Source organism: Podarcis erhardii (assembly GCF_964252035.2).
Source record: "Podarcis erhardii genome assembly, chromosome: 1".
Lineage (NCBI taxonomy): Eukaryota > Metazoa > Chordata > Lepidosauria > Squamata > Lacertidae > Podarcis > Podarcis erhardii.
Genome location: NC_138497.1, coordinates 98691511 through 98704281, shown reverse-complemented (window position 1 = coordinate 98704281; position 12771 = coordinate 98691511). Strand labels below are relative to the sequence as shown.

The 12771-nt window shown below is 40.3% G+C and overlaps 1 protein-coding gene across 4 annotated transcripts in view; it reads left to right on the top strand.

Annotated features, from left to right (window-relative positions):
* The window catches only part of ZRANB3 (zinc finger RANBP2-type containing 3), a 43063-nt gene that overhangs the window by 9626 nt on the left and 20666 nt on the right, over nt 1-12771 (top strand). For all 4 annotated transcript variants that reach the window (XM_081871117.1, XM_081871115.1, XM_081871118.1 and 1 more), the window contains exons 3-8: nt 3191-3209; nt 5885-6063; nt 6851-7082; nt 8022-8107; nt 9918-10089; nt 11790-11918. In XM_081871117.1, the coding sequence (XP_081727243.1) occupies nt 3195-3209; nt 5885-6063; nt 6851-7082; nt 8022-8107; nt 9918-10089; nt 11790-11918 (813 nt within the window). In that variant the 5' untranslated portion in view covers nt 3191-3194. The remainder of the gene's footprint in view (nt 1-3190; nt 3210-5884; nt 6064-6850; nt 7083-8021; nt 8108-9917; nt 10090-11789; nt 11919-12771) is intronic.

The following is a 12771-nucleotide window of genomic DNA, read 5'->3' as shown; positions in this document are numbered from 1 at the left end:
ATAAAGCAAACTAAAATTCACTAGCTTGCCCTTAGGCTTACATTTTAAGCAAGATGAGAGGTGGAAGGAAAATGGTGGTAAATAGTTAAAATGATATTGAATAAATATTAAAATTAAATGACTTTTCACAGCGATGCTAAGTAGCATAATTCCCTTTATTTTATTTTTCAAAGCGTAGTAGTAGTAGTAACATTCCTATCCTGCCCATTCACTATGAAACCGTGTGGGATGGGGAGCCTATGGCTCTCCAGATGTTGCTGGACTCAAATTCCCATCTGCCACAGCCAGCATGGCCAATGATCAGGGGGGATGGGAGTTGTAGTCCAATGACATGTGGAGGGCCAAAGCTTCTTCATCATTGGGTTAGGCTGAGCTCAAATCATTTTGTGAGCTTCATGACTGAGTGGGGATTTATAACCTTTCTATTTTAGATAGCTTAGTGTAAACTAAAATAACACATATTATTTTAGTGTGGGATGGGGGAACAATTGCTTTCCCTGCCTTTACCTTGGAGTTCAGAAAGGACAAGTATCTAATTGACTGCTGTTAGGTTACAAGAGGTGTTCGTATATTTTTACACTTATGGGTGGAATCAACTTGGGATCAGGATAGCATCTAGGGTGTTTTATTTTTATTACTTAGTCTCCAGGTAAACTATTGGCCATGGTGTTCTCTTAGCTGTTGCATTCAAGAGGGGAAGAATCTAGGACACCGAGTATTATTCTTACTCTCTTTATGACATATTTTGTCCTTGTGAGCTGAGTTTAGAGCCTGAAATGGAATGGAATGCCTTATCCCCCTCAAATTAGCGTTCTTGGATATAGCTGTCATATAGCTGTCGTGAGCAGATGGTATGTAATGATCTAGTCTCAATTGGGTAACTACCAGTTAAAAGGAAATGACTAATTGAACTTCAAAGAACAAGTTGTCCTGCTCGCTGCAGTCAAAATATGTGACAGAAATCAGATTTGTGCCTCAAATTTTTTATCTGAAGATTGCTTCGGAAGTACATAACCTTTCTGTTGGCATAGGCAGCGTGCTCTAATTTCATTAACTCAGGAAGCAGTGAGGAAAAGCATATAACTAACAGGGCTTGGGGTGCGTGACTCTGGATTTTATTATTAGGATAAGGAATATGATTTTGAATTGCTGTATCTTAACCATAGGGAGATTTCTTTTTGTGGCCTACGTAATCGCTTCATTCTGCCCACAGTGGCAGATGGAATAGATAAGTAGACATGATACTATCAAGTATGTGATAATTAGATGTTTCTCTATAAAGAATGTGGTAGTTTTCTTTTTAGATGTCACTATCATGGCACGGGGACACCAGCTTTTTAAAAGCAGTATCTAATGGGCTAAATATGTTATTGTACTTATAAGCAGATCTACCTCCCTGCTGGTTTTCTGGAGCCTGACCGAAACCTCAGTGTTTAGGTTCTTTTTAGAAACCCTAAAGAGGTGTAGGTGGGTGTTTGGAAGCTGTGATTATTTTTTGTTAAATTGCTGCTGGTTTTCTATGCTTTACGCTGTTGTAAGCCATGTTGACTACAGTGGTACCTCAGGTTACATATGCTTCAGGTTACAGACTTCGCTAACCCAGAAATAGTACCTTGGGTTAAGAACTTTGCTTCAGGATGAGAACAGAAATAATGCTCCGGCGGCGCGGCAGTAGTGGGAGGCCCCATCAGCTAAAGTGGTGCTTCAGGTTAAGAACAGTTTCAGGCTAAGAACAGACCTCCGGAACGAATTAAGTTCTCAACCCGAGGTACCACTGTATTTTCTACAAAAAGATGGGATGTAAACGTTTCAATTTATTACTTTATTAACATTTATTAACAACAATAGCACCGCTCTCTGGGCACCTTAAAGCACCAGAAAAAAATTAAAATAATTCAACCAGCCACAAATAAATAAAATTGCATATTTAAACAGAATGTAATAGATTTTTAAAAATAAGAGATTTCGAAAGGTCACAGACACCACAAAGAAGCAGCTGGGCAAGCTTCTCTGGAGGTAGAATTCCACAACCAGGGTGCTACCACCTCTCCCTAGAAGCCAACTGATATGCCTCAAATGGCAGCGGCACTCAGAAAAGGGCATTTGAAGATGTTTTCAGGCTCCAGGTGGTTAGATATCAAAGGAGGGGGACTTTGAGGTAACCTAGTACAAGGCTTTAAATGTCAAACCCAGCATTTCTGTTGGGCCTGGAAACAAGCAAGCAGCCAGCACAGATCATGAAACAGTGGCATACTGTGTAAAAATCATCCAGCTGCAGTGAACTAGCTAGCAGACTTATCCTGGATTTGCTGAAGTTTCCAAACCATGTTCGAGGGCAAACTCACATGCAACACATTGGAATAATGCAGCGATGTGAATAAGTGGTTGTTATGTGAATCCTTGGTACATATATCATTTGTGGAGTTTATTTAAATACCTTTACATCACAACAGCTGCACAACTCTTAAGCACCCCAGCTGTCTGATCTGACAAAAAGGTAAAAGTAAAGGGTTTGTTATCAACAAACCAATTCCGACACTTCTCTCCAAATTTCTGCCCAATAACATCTAGTAGCCTCATGCATGTTGCACAGAGCAAAGTTGAAGGACCCATTAGAGAAGTCTTGGTGGTTGTTTTTTAAGTGATGAATAATCACCCTGTTCCACTCTCTGGATTTTCATGCAAAGAGTGAGCATACGCCACCTCAATTTCATGGTATCTCAGACTAAAGTTAAATTTGTACTTCCCAAACCACCTTGAAGAAAAGCATTATTGTCCGCAAGCTAGGAAATAAATGCATCATCCCCACAGGCAAAGTTTACGCCTTGTATTCTCTCAAAGCAGTCTGCATTTTCTTGGCCCAACAGTTTTACAAAGCAGCATTAGTTAGACTTTCCCCCTTCTTTTCTCCCAACAGGCCCCCTTGCCATATCGGAAAAGACCAAGTGGTTTTCCCTGCAGCATAGTTATGGCTGGGACCTATTTGCTGTTCAAGAGTTTAAAGCCCGTGGAATTACTTGCATTACTTAGATCCTGGTCAATATTAGCATTAAACAGTGTTGAAGAGAAATTGTTGGGAGTTTTATATCTTGGAAAACAAATATGTGTTAGCAAACTGTATAGAATGCATGCTTTATTCAGTTAAAGTTCTGGGTTACCTTCTAATTTTTATTTTTATTTTCACCTCTAGGTGTATGATTGCAGATGAGGTAAGTGGCTCTTTAGCCATTCAGTCTATTCTGTAACTGCTTACTTTGGATTAAACTAGTGCACAACTGTGCATATCTTTTTTCTGTAACCTATTTAGATATTTGTAAATCTCTTTGAAATGATTCATGGGGAGCAATTCGTAAATAATAAAATAATGTGTACTTAAAAGATTAATTAAAAGGATAATTTCCCCATACAGATACTTGGTGCAAATGTAAACTTTAAAGTAGTGACAATCAAAATGGGACTTACTAATCAACTTATTGAAAATGTGGAACAATGAAGTCAACCTCAAGTAATATGTTTTCATAGACTGAAGTGCCTCTCAGTTTTGCTGAGAGGTGAATTTGATATTCAGCGAATATTTTTCAGCGAGTTAGATGTAGAAAAGTGTAGCTAAACACTGCTTACACAATGTGACCTGTTCACCACTCACTCCATCCTCTTGCCCCCACCCCCAGTCCTTGGAAAAGTGCCTGTAACAGCCAGGAATGGAGTGTGAGGGCATCAGCTATAATGGGAGAGGTGAACTGGGCAGCCTTACAAAAGGGAACTCCAAATCTTAGCCTATGCCATGCTATCTAAATAGCCATAATGCTAGCATTATTGTACTTCAAACTGTGTGTATGTGTGAAAGAAAGATTTCTTAGTAAGTAACTTTAGAACTGAGTTGGGACAAACAATAACCTTATCTCCTGATTTTAATTACCGGTGTTCGTAGTTAGTTCAAGGTAACTGCCCCTTTAATTGAAAACTCCAACTGAATGGCGAAATGCTCATGAATTTATTCATTTTCAGTCAATTACCACCTTCACGATTACGTTACTTTTTAATTTGAGAGAAGCAAGTGTCTCAGTGTGAAGAAGCAACATAACAAAGGGTAGCTATTTAAGACTACAGTCATAAGCACATTTCAGGAAAGTAAGTTTCCTTAAAGTCAGTGGGTTATATTTGTAAGGCAGGCTGCAATCTTCTGCATACTTACCTGGACACAATGGAAACAGACATAGAATTGGGCTATCTTCAGTATATTAATACTCAAAACGTACAAGTTTATTCTTGTATGTGTTATGAAGAAATGATGATAAATTCACATAAACAAGTGTTGAGTGTAACCCGAAGATAATGTGCTGGTTGCTGCTGAAACATTATCTGTATATGAATATAATGCAATTTACTATTTGGTGGAATGAATTCCAAAACTGCAACTCTTTACTCAAATTGTCCTTTGGATTTCAAAGACAGAATTTTTAATGATGGAATTTATAAGATGAAGATGAAGTCAGATTAACTTTAAACTAGCTTGTACACTTAAGATTTCCCTAGATGGTAAGGGTAGACAGCCCACAGAATCAGGAGAGATTTATTTATTTAAAGTACTTCTTAACTGCTCTTCATCGTACAAACGTGAATAAAAACTACTTCATATGCAACAAATATAGATACAGTTGTACCTTGGCTCCCAAACGCCTTGGGAGTCTAACATTTTGGCTCCCGAACAAACCGAAACCGGAAGTGAGTGTTCCAGTTTTTGAACATTTTTCGGAAGCCAAATGTCTGACGGGGCTTCCATGGCTTCCAATTGGCTACAGGAGCTTCCTGCAACCAATCAGAAGCCATGCTTTGGAAGTCAAACATTTCGGAATTTGAACGTTTTAGATGTCGAACGGAATTCCGGAACGGATTCGACTTCCAAAACTCTGTACAGTTTTAAAACAAAGTTTTTTTTAAAAAAAAGACAAGAGCTAATGCTGCAAAATCTAAAAAGCAGAGTAGGGCAAACAAAATCATCTGTGATCTAAAATACCTGGGCAATCTGGAAAGTCATAACCTGACAGGAAAGCTTATGTTGGCCTCACCTGGTATGTTTCCTCAGGAAAGTAGCATGAGAAACTGCCTTATACCAAGTCAGACCAATGGTCCATTTAGTTCAGTATTGTCTATATACTAACTGATAGCTGCTCTCCAGGGTTTCTGGCATGGGACACCCCAGTCCTAACTGAAGATGCCAGGGATTGAAACTGCAACCTTCTGAATGCAAAGCAGGTGCTCTACCGCTGTGCCATGGCCCTTTCTCTTGGCATGCTAAAGGCAGGGTGCCACCACAGAAAAGGCCCTCTCCTTTGTGGAAACATGTTTTCCTTTACTAAAGAGTGTGTCTGCAGATCTTAGGGCAGAAGATCTTAAGACATAAGCAAGCTGGTATGGGAATAAGAATTTTATTTCCACATCCAAGGGACCATGATTATTCTGTGGGTTCAATGTAAAAAAATCGTGTGAATTCAAAATGATGTGTTTTAGTTCTTCCTGATCCATGAAAAAATAAGGAGTATATGAGTATTGGAGGGGGGGTGTTTTATGTGTGTTGCGAGGGAGAATGAGGTATATTTTGTAGGTTTATATATCTGTGGATATGTGAGTATGGGGGCTTTATGTCTACCCATCTCCTTCTAATGTCCTTAACTGAGCAGGTGTTGGAAGTGATTATCTTAGTCTCCTCAAAATGCACTTAAGTTGAGTAATACATTTTGGAGGTTCTAAGGTGGCTGTCATCTGCAAATGAAAAGTGTAAACAGCTGGCAGGACTTTTTCTAGATAAACCACTGATAAGGATGTTCCCTGCTTTCATACAATTAAGCTTTTCTTCTTTTTATTTCAATTTGTTGTGACTTAGATGGGCTTGGGGAAGACGATTCAAGCAATAGCTATAACTTACTACTACAAAAATGAATGGCCTCTGTTAATAGTGGTACCCTCCTCTCTGAGGTACCCTTGGGTTGATGAGATGGAGAAATGGATCCCAGAACTTTCTCCAGAGGATATCGTCATTATTCAGAATAAAACTGACACCTGGTAAGTGGCATGCTATCAGTCGCATTGCTTTGCCATCCAAACAGTAGCTCTGAAGCACTTAAAATGGTGTGGTCTTTTTGCTGTACTTACAAATCTACTTCCATTGTTAAGAGCGTGCTGGTCTGGTTTGGACATCTCACTAAGCCATGATTTATTCCAGCATGCAGAAGCTGTAATGAACCTGAGCAAGCCCTCCTGCCCATTTCTGGCATACTTGGAAGGAGAACTTTAGCAGCCTTTTGTTTTGCTTCCACTGAATCTTGGCTTGTTGCTCACACACCAGGCATTGTGGTTTAGTTTCAAAGCAAATCAACTTCAAACCATGCATTCTGAAGCTGCCTTGTTAAACTAGTCATTGTGTGATGTGTGAACACAACTTCTGTGTGTTTGAATATCCATAAGCACTGCTTTACTTCCTTTACTTGTGACAGCTTTTGGTTCGGTATCTACTATTATCCTCTATATTATGAGTGAAGTATCTCAACTTTCTCTGATGTTTTTTCCCCTGTATTAATTAATATAAATAAAATACTTTCAAAAGCTCAAACACTTTTGAAAGCAAAACACGTTGGGGTTAATTGAAGTACAAAACAAGAGCTGTATTAAATTCTATTGCATATTTTGCCAGTCTTCTTTTGGCAACCTAAAACTTCTGTGCTGTATCCAGCAGAGTAAACATAAACTACATAAATATAAATTAACAGAATTTAGCTAGTTTGCCATTTACCCTTACAGCAATCCATTTATAACTTGATAAATTTATGTTTTGCTCTCTCCTTTTTCCTAGGAGAATACCTACGAGCAAAGTCACTGTTCTGGGTTATGGCTTGCTAACTTCAGATGCAAAGACTTTAACAGAAGCTCTGTACAAACAGAATTTCAAAGTGGTGGTAGTTGATGAATCACACTACATGAAATCCAGAAATGCATCTCGTAGCAACATTTTGTTACCTATTGTACAGAACGCCACTCGGGCCATTCTCCTCACTGGAACTCCTGCGTTGGGAAGACCTGAAGAGGTTCTGAATATCACTATGTGATGCCTGGTTCACATATCACAGCCAAGCCATGCTGGTCCACTGGGAATATACTTTGAGCGTGTGTCTTTTCTATTCCCCTCGCACTGGGTTCCTTATCTCACTTTATGGTAACCCTAAGTTGCCATGATGTCTGCTTTCCAATTATATGGTTTGCAGCATCCATAGTTAGTCTGATTAGGATGACTCGGCAAACTGTAGGGGCCACAAACCAAACCAGGAAGAGGGGACAAGAAATTAGAAAAAAAGGAAGGGGAGGTAACACAGGCATCCAAAGCACATTCCTGACTTGCTATGACATCTGAACTGGGCATAAAAGTGAAATAATTTTATTTATTTTATTTAACATTATATATATAGAGAGAGAGCACCTAATCATCAAAACCTCTAAGCAGTTTACAAAATGGTATAAAGTATGCATTATAAATACAAATAAAATATACATAGTTTTTTCCTTTATATTGTACAGTGTAATTCAGATTATTCTATAGTTTAATACATTTTTTGTACTGCTTACCATAAGGATTTGTGCAGAGCACATTTTTGGAACTATGGGTATGACAGTGGGGCTGGAGTAGATGAGCATAATACCCTCTCAGTAGAGAAATGGTGGGATATTGCTGTGGTAGAAAGCATTTAAGACCACATAAGCAGTAAGGTGATAAAACAAAGAAGCCATTTTATTGAATTTGAAAAAATACAACCATTTGGTATAAGCTGTTAGGCATTTCCTAGACTATGCAGCTATAGCCAGGGCAAGGCATCTAACTTTGTGCTGGTGATGTCAGAGGGGCTACTTGGAAGTTGCCCATGACTGATGCAATTTTCGGAATGGTGCTGGTTATGCATATAGAAGCAGAATGAGTGTCTTTCAGATTTTGAGAAAATCTTAATAAAGTCCGCTTACGATGGTTTTTACAGCTTTTCATGCAACTTGAAGCGATTTGCCCACAAAAATTTGGCACATGGACTGAATATGCAAAAAAGTATTGCGACGCGCATTTCAGGTACTAGTATTTCAGCAACTTTTACTTCCCTATTGATGTTTGTTTTTCCCCTCTTGATCATTTTACTGATTTAATTGCTTGAGATTGTGATGGACAACCTTTTTCTGTTGAGGCTCTAAATCTTCAAGAAGTAAACTTTCAGGGACTATGTAACTGTGGTTGATTGGGCAAACCGCTTTTCTCTCCTTCTGCCTCTCCCCCTTTCCTCTTCTTCTCCCCTTTCTAACTGCAAGAAATTGGGCTGAGCTGTGGTTTAAGATTTCATGTCTGTGTTCCATATTTATTCTTCATGGGCTGGATTCAACTAAGCAGAAGCCAGCGAAAGGACTCTCACTAGTGCATCAGTGTTCCCCACCACCACCACCACATGGCCCCTGAACTTCCCCCAAATCCATTCTGAAACCAGAACAGTAGGTGGAGGGGAGGAGAAGGGAGATAGTTCCATCTGGCAAGCAAAAATCTTTGTGTCTCCTTAGCACTACTTTGAATACTATCCCAAGGTTTTATTTATGAACTGTCCAGATGGCTTGTTGTTAATGGGTGGTGCAGTAATCTTACAAGTAAGGGGAATTATTATTATTATTATTATTATTATTATTATTATTATTATTATTTATTTCTACCCCGCCCATCTGGCTGGGTCTCCCAGCCACTCTGGGCGGCTTCCACAGAAACCAAAAATACAGTAAAATCACACATTAAAAACTTCCCTGAACAGGGAAGTAATAGCTCACCATTTTCTGGGTTAGGATGCATTATAAGCTCAAGGTTTTTTTGCATGCACACCAAATCTTTCCCCATGTTTCTTCATGCTGAGTCTCACATTGGGGGGTCCCCTTGTGAGGCTGTTTAAGGTGCTGGTTTTGACTTTTAAAGCCCTATGCGGCCTAGGACCCACATACCTACGGGACCACCTCTCCTGGTATGCCCCACGGAGGACCTTAAGGTCCACAAATGACAACACCTTGGAGGTCCCAAGTCACAAGGTGGTTAGATTGGTCACCACTAGGGCCAGGGCCTTTTCAGTACTGGCCCCAACTTGGTGGAACGCTCTGTCACAAGAGACTAGGGCCTTGTGGGACTTGACATCTTTCTGCATGGCCTGCAAGACAGAGCTGTTCCACTTGGCCTTTGGTTTGGACTCACTCTGACCCTTATGTCTTCCTTCCCCTTACGATTTTGGAGTGCATTTTGGCTTGCCACACAGAATGACTCTTCCTGCCCACCCAAACATGCTCTTCCAATCCTGTTAGGGCCAATTTGTTGGGGCGGGGTAGAGGGCAGGGAAGGCCCTGTTGCACAAGAGGAAGTTTTTGCTCAGGGCTTCCACTGACAGGACCAATTAGTTGAACCCTCTTTTCTTGAACCAGCTTTGGCTTTGCTACAAGAACTGAATCCACACACAAAAAGGAACACGTAATTTGTTTCAAACATCATACTATCATTTTGTTACCTAATTTATGAATGAATTTGGTTCAGCATGTTTCGGGAAGTTTTTAATGTTTAATGTTTTATCGAGTTTTTAATCTGTTGGGAGTCGCCCAGAGTGGCTGGGGTATATATAATAAATTATAATATAATAAATTATTATTACTACTAAATTTTGTGTTTCTGCAACGTGATTAAGAGATCAGCAACATTGTGGCTGCAACAGACCACTGAGATACTCCTTTATATGGTTTGCTCTTTTTGCAGAGTTGTGGAATGCTGATCAAATAGACTTGCGTGCTTCTTCTTTGTAAAATCAAATGCTAACTAATGTTGATTTAAATTAAGTGTCCTATTTTTCACTACTCTTTAATTGCTCCAGATTCTTTGGTAAAAGACGACAGTGGGACTGCAGAGGAGCTTCAAATTTAGATGAACTGCACCAGTTGCTAAGTGATATAATGATTAGGCGTCTGAAAAATGAAGTTTTAACTCAGTTGCCACCTAAAATCAGACAACGGATTTCTTTTGATCTTCCCCAAACTGCTGCTACGGTAAACCAGTGTACTATTACCTGCGTGATGGTGGTGATTCATTTTTATGGTTTTAAGTGTTGTGTGTAGTATACACACAGAATTACCTCGTTCTGAAAACTCTCGTTGTGTGACTTGACTAAGAACCTCAGCCTGTGTGGTTAAAAAACTAGGTTCGCCCAAGTATATAACTCAATGATTTCAGTGTCTCACTGACAACTTTAATAAAACCTAGTACAGCTGAACTCTTCAGGAACTTAACAGTACCTTTTAGAAGTAGCGTTTAACCTCTCTTTCAGCGGTTACTCTTTCAGCGGTTACTGAAAGAAGCAGTAACCAATAACTCCTATGAAAACAGTATCACTTTTTGCTAGTGGTGATATTCAGTTATCTATTAAAAAGGGGTTTAGAAGTCTTGTTTTGCATTTACTGCCATAATCCTAGGAGAACAATCTCTTCCTGCCTGGAACTTTTGTTTGAATGCTTTAGCAAATTGGAAAGCATACTTTTATACACAGTTAAGTCCCAGTATGAACTTTGTGTAAGGTTTAGTAGTAATGGGCACTGTCCAGATAACTATGGGTGGCGTCCAGTGCAGGGCTAAGTGGGAAATGTACATGAGGACTGAGATCCACTTACATAATGGGACCTCTCTCCATGTCAGCCTCCCCCTCCCACTGCACCTGTTCTGGGGGTTCCTTCTACCCCGCAGAGCAGATTTAGGGGCCTGGGGAGGAGGGAAGAGAGAGCGGGAAAGTCCTTCTGTGCAAACAGACCTTGTTTCACACACAACAACAACAACAAGAACGACAACTTAGTTGAAGACTGCCACATGGAACAGTGTGGTGTAGTGGTTAAGAGCAGTGAACCGGGTTCGATTCCCTGCTCCTCCACATGCAGCTGCTGGGTGACCTTGGGCTAGTCACATTTCTCTGAAGTCTCTCAGCCTCAGTCACCTCACAGAGTGTTTGTTGTGGGGAAGGAAGGGAAAATAGAATGTTAGCCGCTTGGAGACTCCTTAGGGTAGTGATAAAGCGGGATATCAAATCCAAACTCCTCCTCTTCTTCTTCATGCTCAGTGCAGCTTTCAACACATTTTAAGAACCAAGAATCCCACTGGGTAATTTCAGAGGTACTTTGAGAAACGGCACAAGGAGAATTCATGGTCTTCTCACTTGGTGCCAACAGCTACTAAAGTCAGAGTTTATTCATTTAAAATAGCATTATGACTAATGGTCTGAAACAATGACAATTGCTGTATTTTAAATAAGTAGCACAGTCAGTTGCACCGAATTAATAAGCACAACAGTGAAATGTTTCGTTATATTTGCCAAGGCATTAAAGCAAGGTGCTGTAAAAGTATAGCCCTGAGACCAATGTGCTTCACTGTTTTTGATTTCTTTGCCAGCTTTCAGTTCTTTTTGAGCCTTGAAGAAGGGGTGTTTTTAGCCATTGATATATGACTGAAACAGAATGAGCTGTAAATTCTTTTTATTTTGATATTTTTGTCCCGAGCTTGTCTTGGGCTGCTATTCTTGGCAGCAACATGTGACTGACCTACCTCTGCACTAGCATTCCTCTGAAGAAGCTGGCATCTTTAGGGACTGTTGTTTTTCTCTTTTCTTCTCGGTAGCAAAAGTAGGGCATGATTCAGAGAAACAGTAATTGTTTTGCCCTTTCACATTTTTTGCCTCTAAATATTGCCATTCCCTCCTGTGCAGGAATTAAATGCTAGCTTTGAAGAGTGGGAGAAATTAATGAGAGCTTCAAATTTAGATCCCGCGGAAAGTGACTTTTTCCAGGTGATGAGCCTAATTACAAGCATGTTCAAGCAGACTGCCATTGCCAAGGTAATCTTGACATGTCTTTGCCATTTTTAACATTTATTTAAAGAATTGTACTGCCTTTTCCTATATATACAAATTTGTCCATTCATTTGTTAGATTGTCTCTTCCTGTATTTTCCTGAAAATTATAGCAGCCCAGTATAAAGTGATTTTTCTGTCACTGTATTTTGTCAAACTATCATGGCAGGCATGGGGGGCGAATCTCAGGCCCAGGGCCCAAATTTGACCCTCCAGCCATCTCTGTCTGGCCCTCAGAGCTCTCTCTAGGCCCCACTCCTCACCAGCTGTGCTTTGCACCCTCCTTGTGTACTTTCCTGGTCTGGAATGTGTCCTGGAATGGTGAGGAAGCCTCTCGCTTGCCTGTATAGAGAAGTCTGGCTTCTGTGAGGCTGCAGTGTAGCCCACTGTACAGCGGAAAGGTTTGCATCCATGCTCTGGCCAGCTTTTGCCTCTGGACTTGCTTGCTACTGGCCCATGGCCCATGAGGGAATGAGTCCCTCAGAGTGAAAGAAGTAGGGTTTTGAATAGTGTGCGGGATTCAAAGACACTCTTTGGTGAACAGAATTCCTTCCATTTTTGGAAGGGGCTCTGATGCATCATTCTTCCGCAAATGGAAGTGCAAGATCATTTTTGCATATTTTCCCTGCAGGCTGTGTACCACCTCCCACGCTGTTTAAGGGTTTCCCCCCAAATGAAGGGCTGCAGGAGCTATTAGCAAAAACAATCAAACCCCTCTCTCCCACCTTTCCCCACTTCCATTCATGGAAGCCTACACTGGGTCACACACTCATCTGAGAACAGAAGGACTTTGGTTCCTACCTATTGTCGTAAAGTATCTCTGAATTAATGAGCAGTAT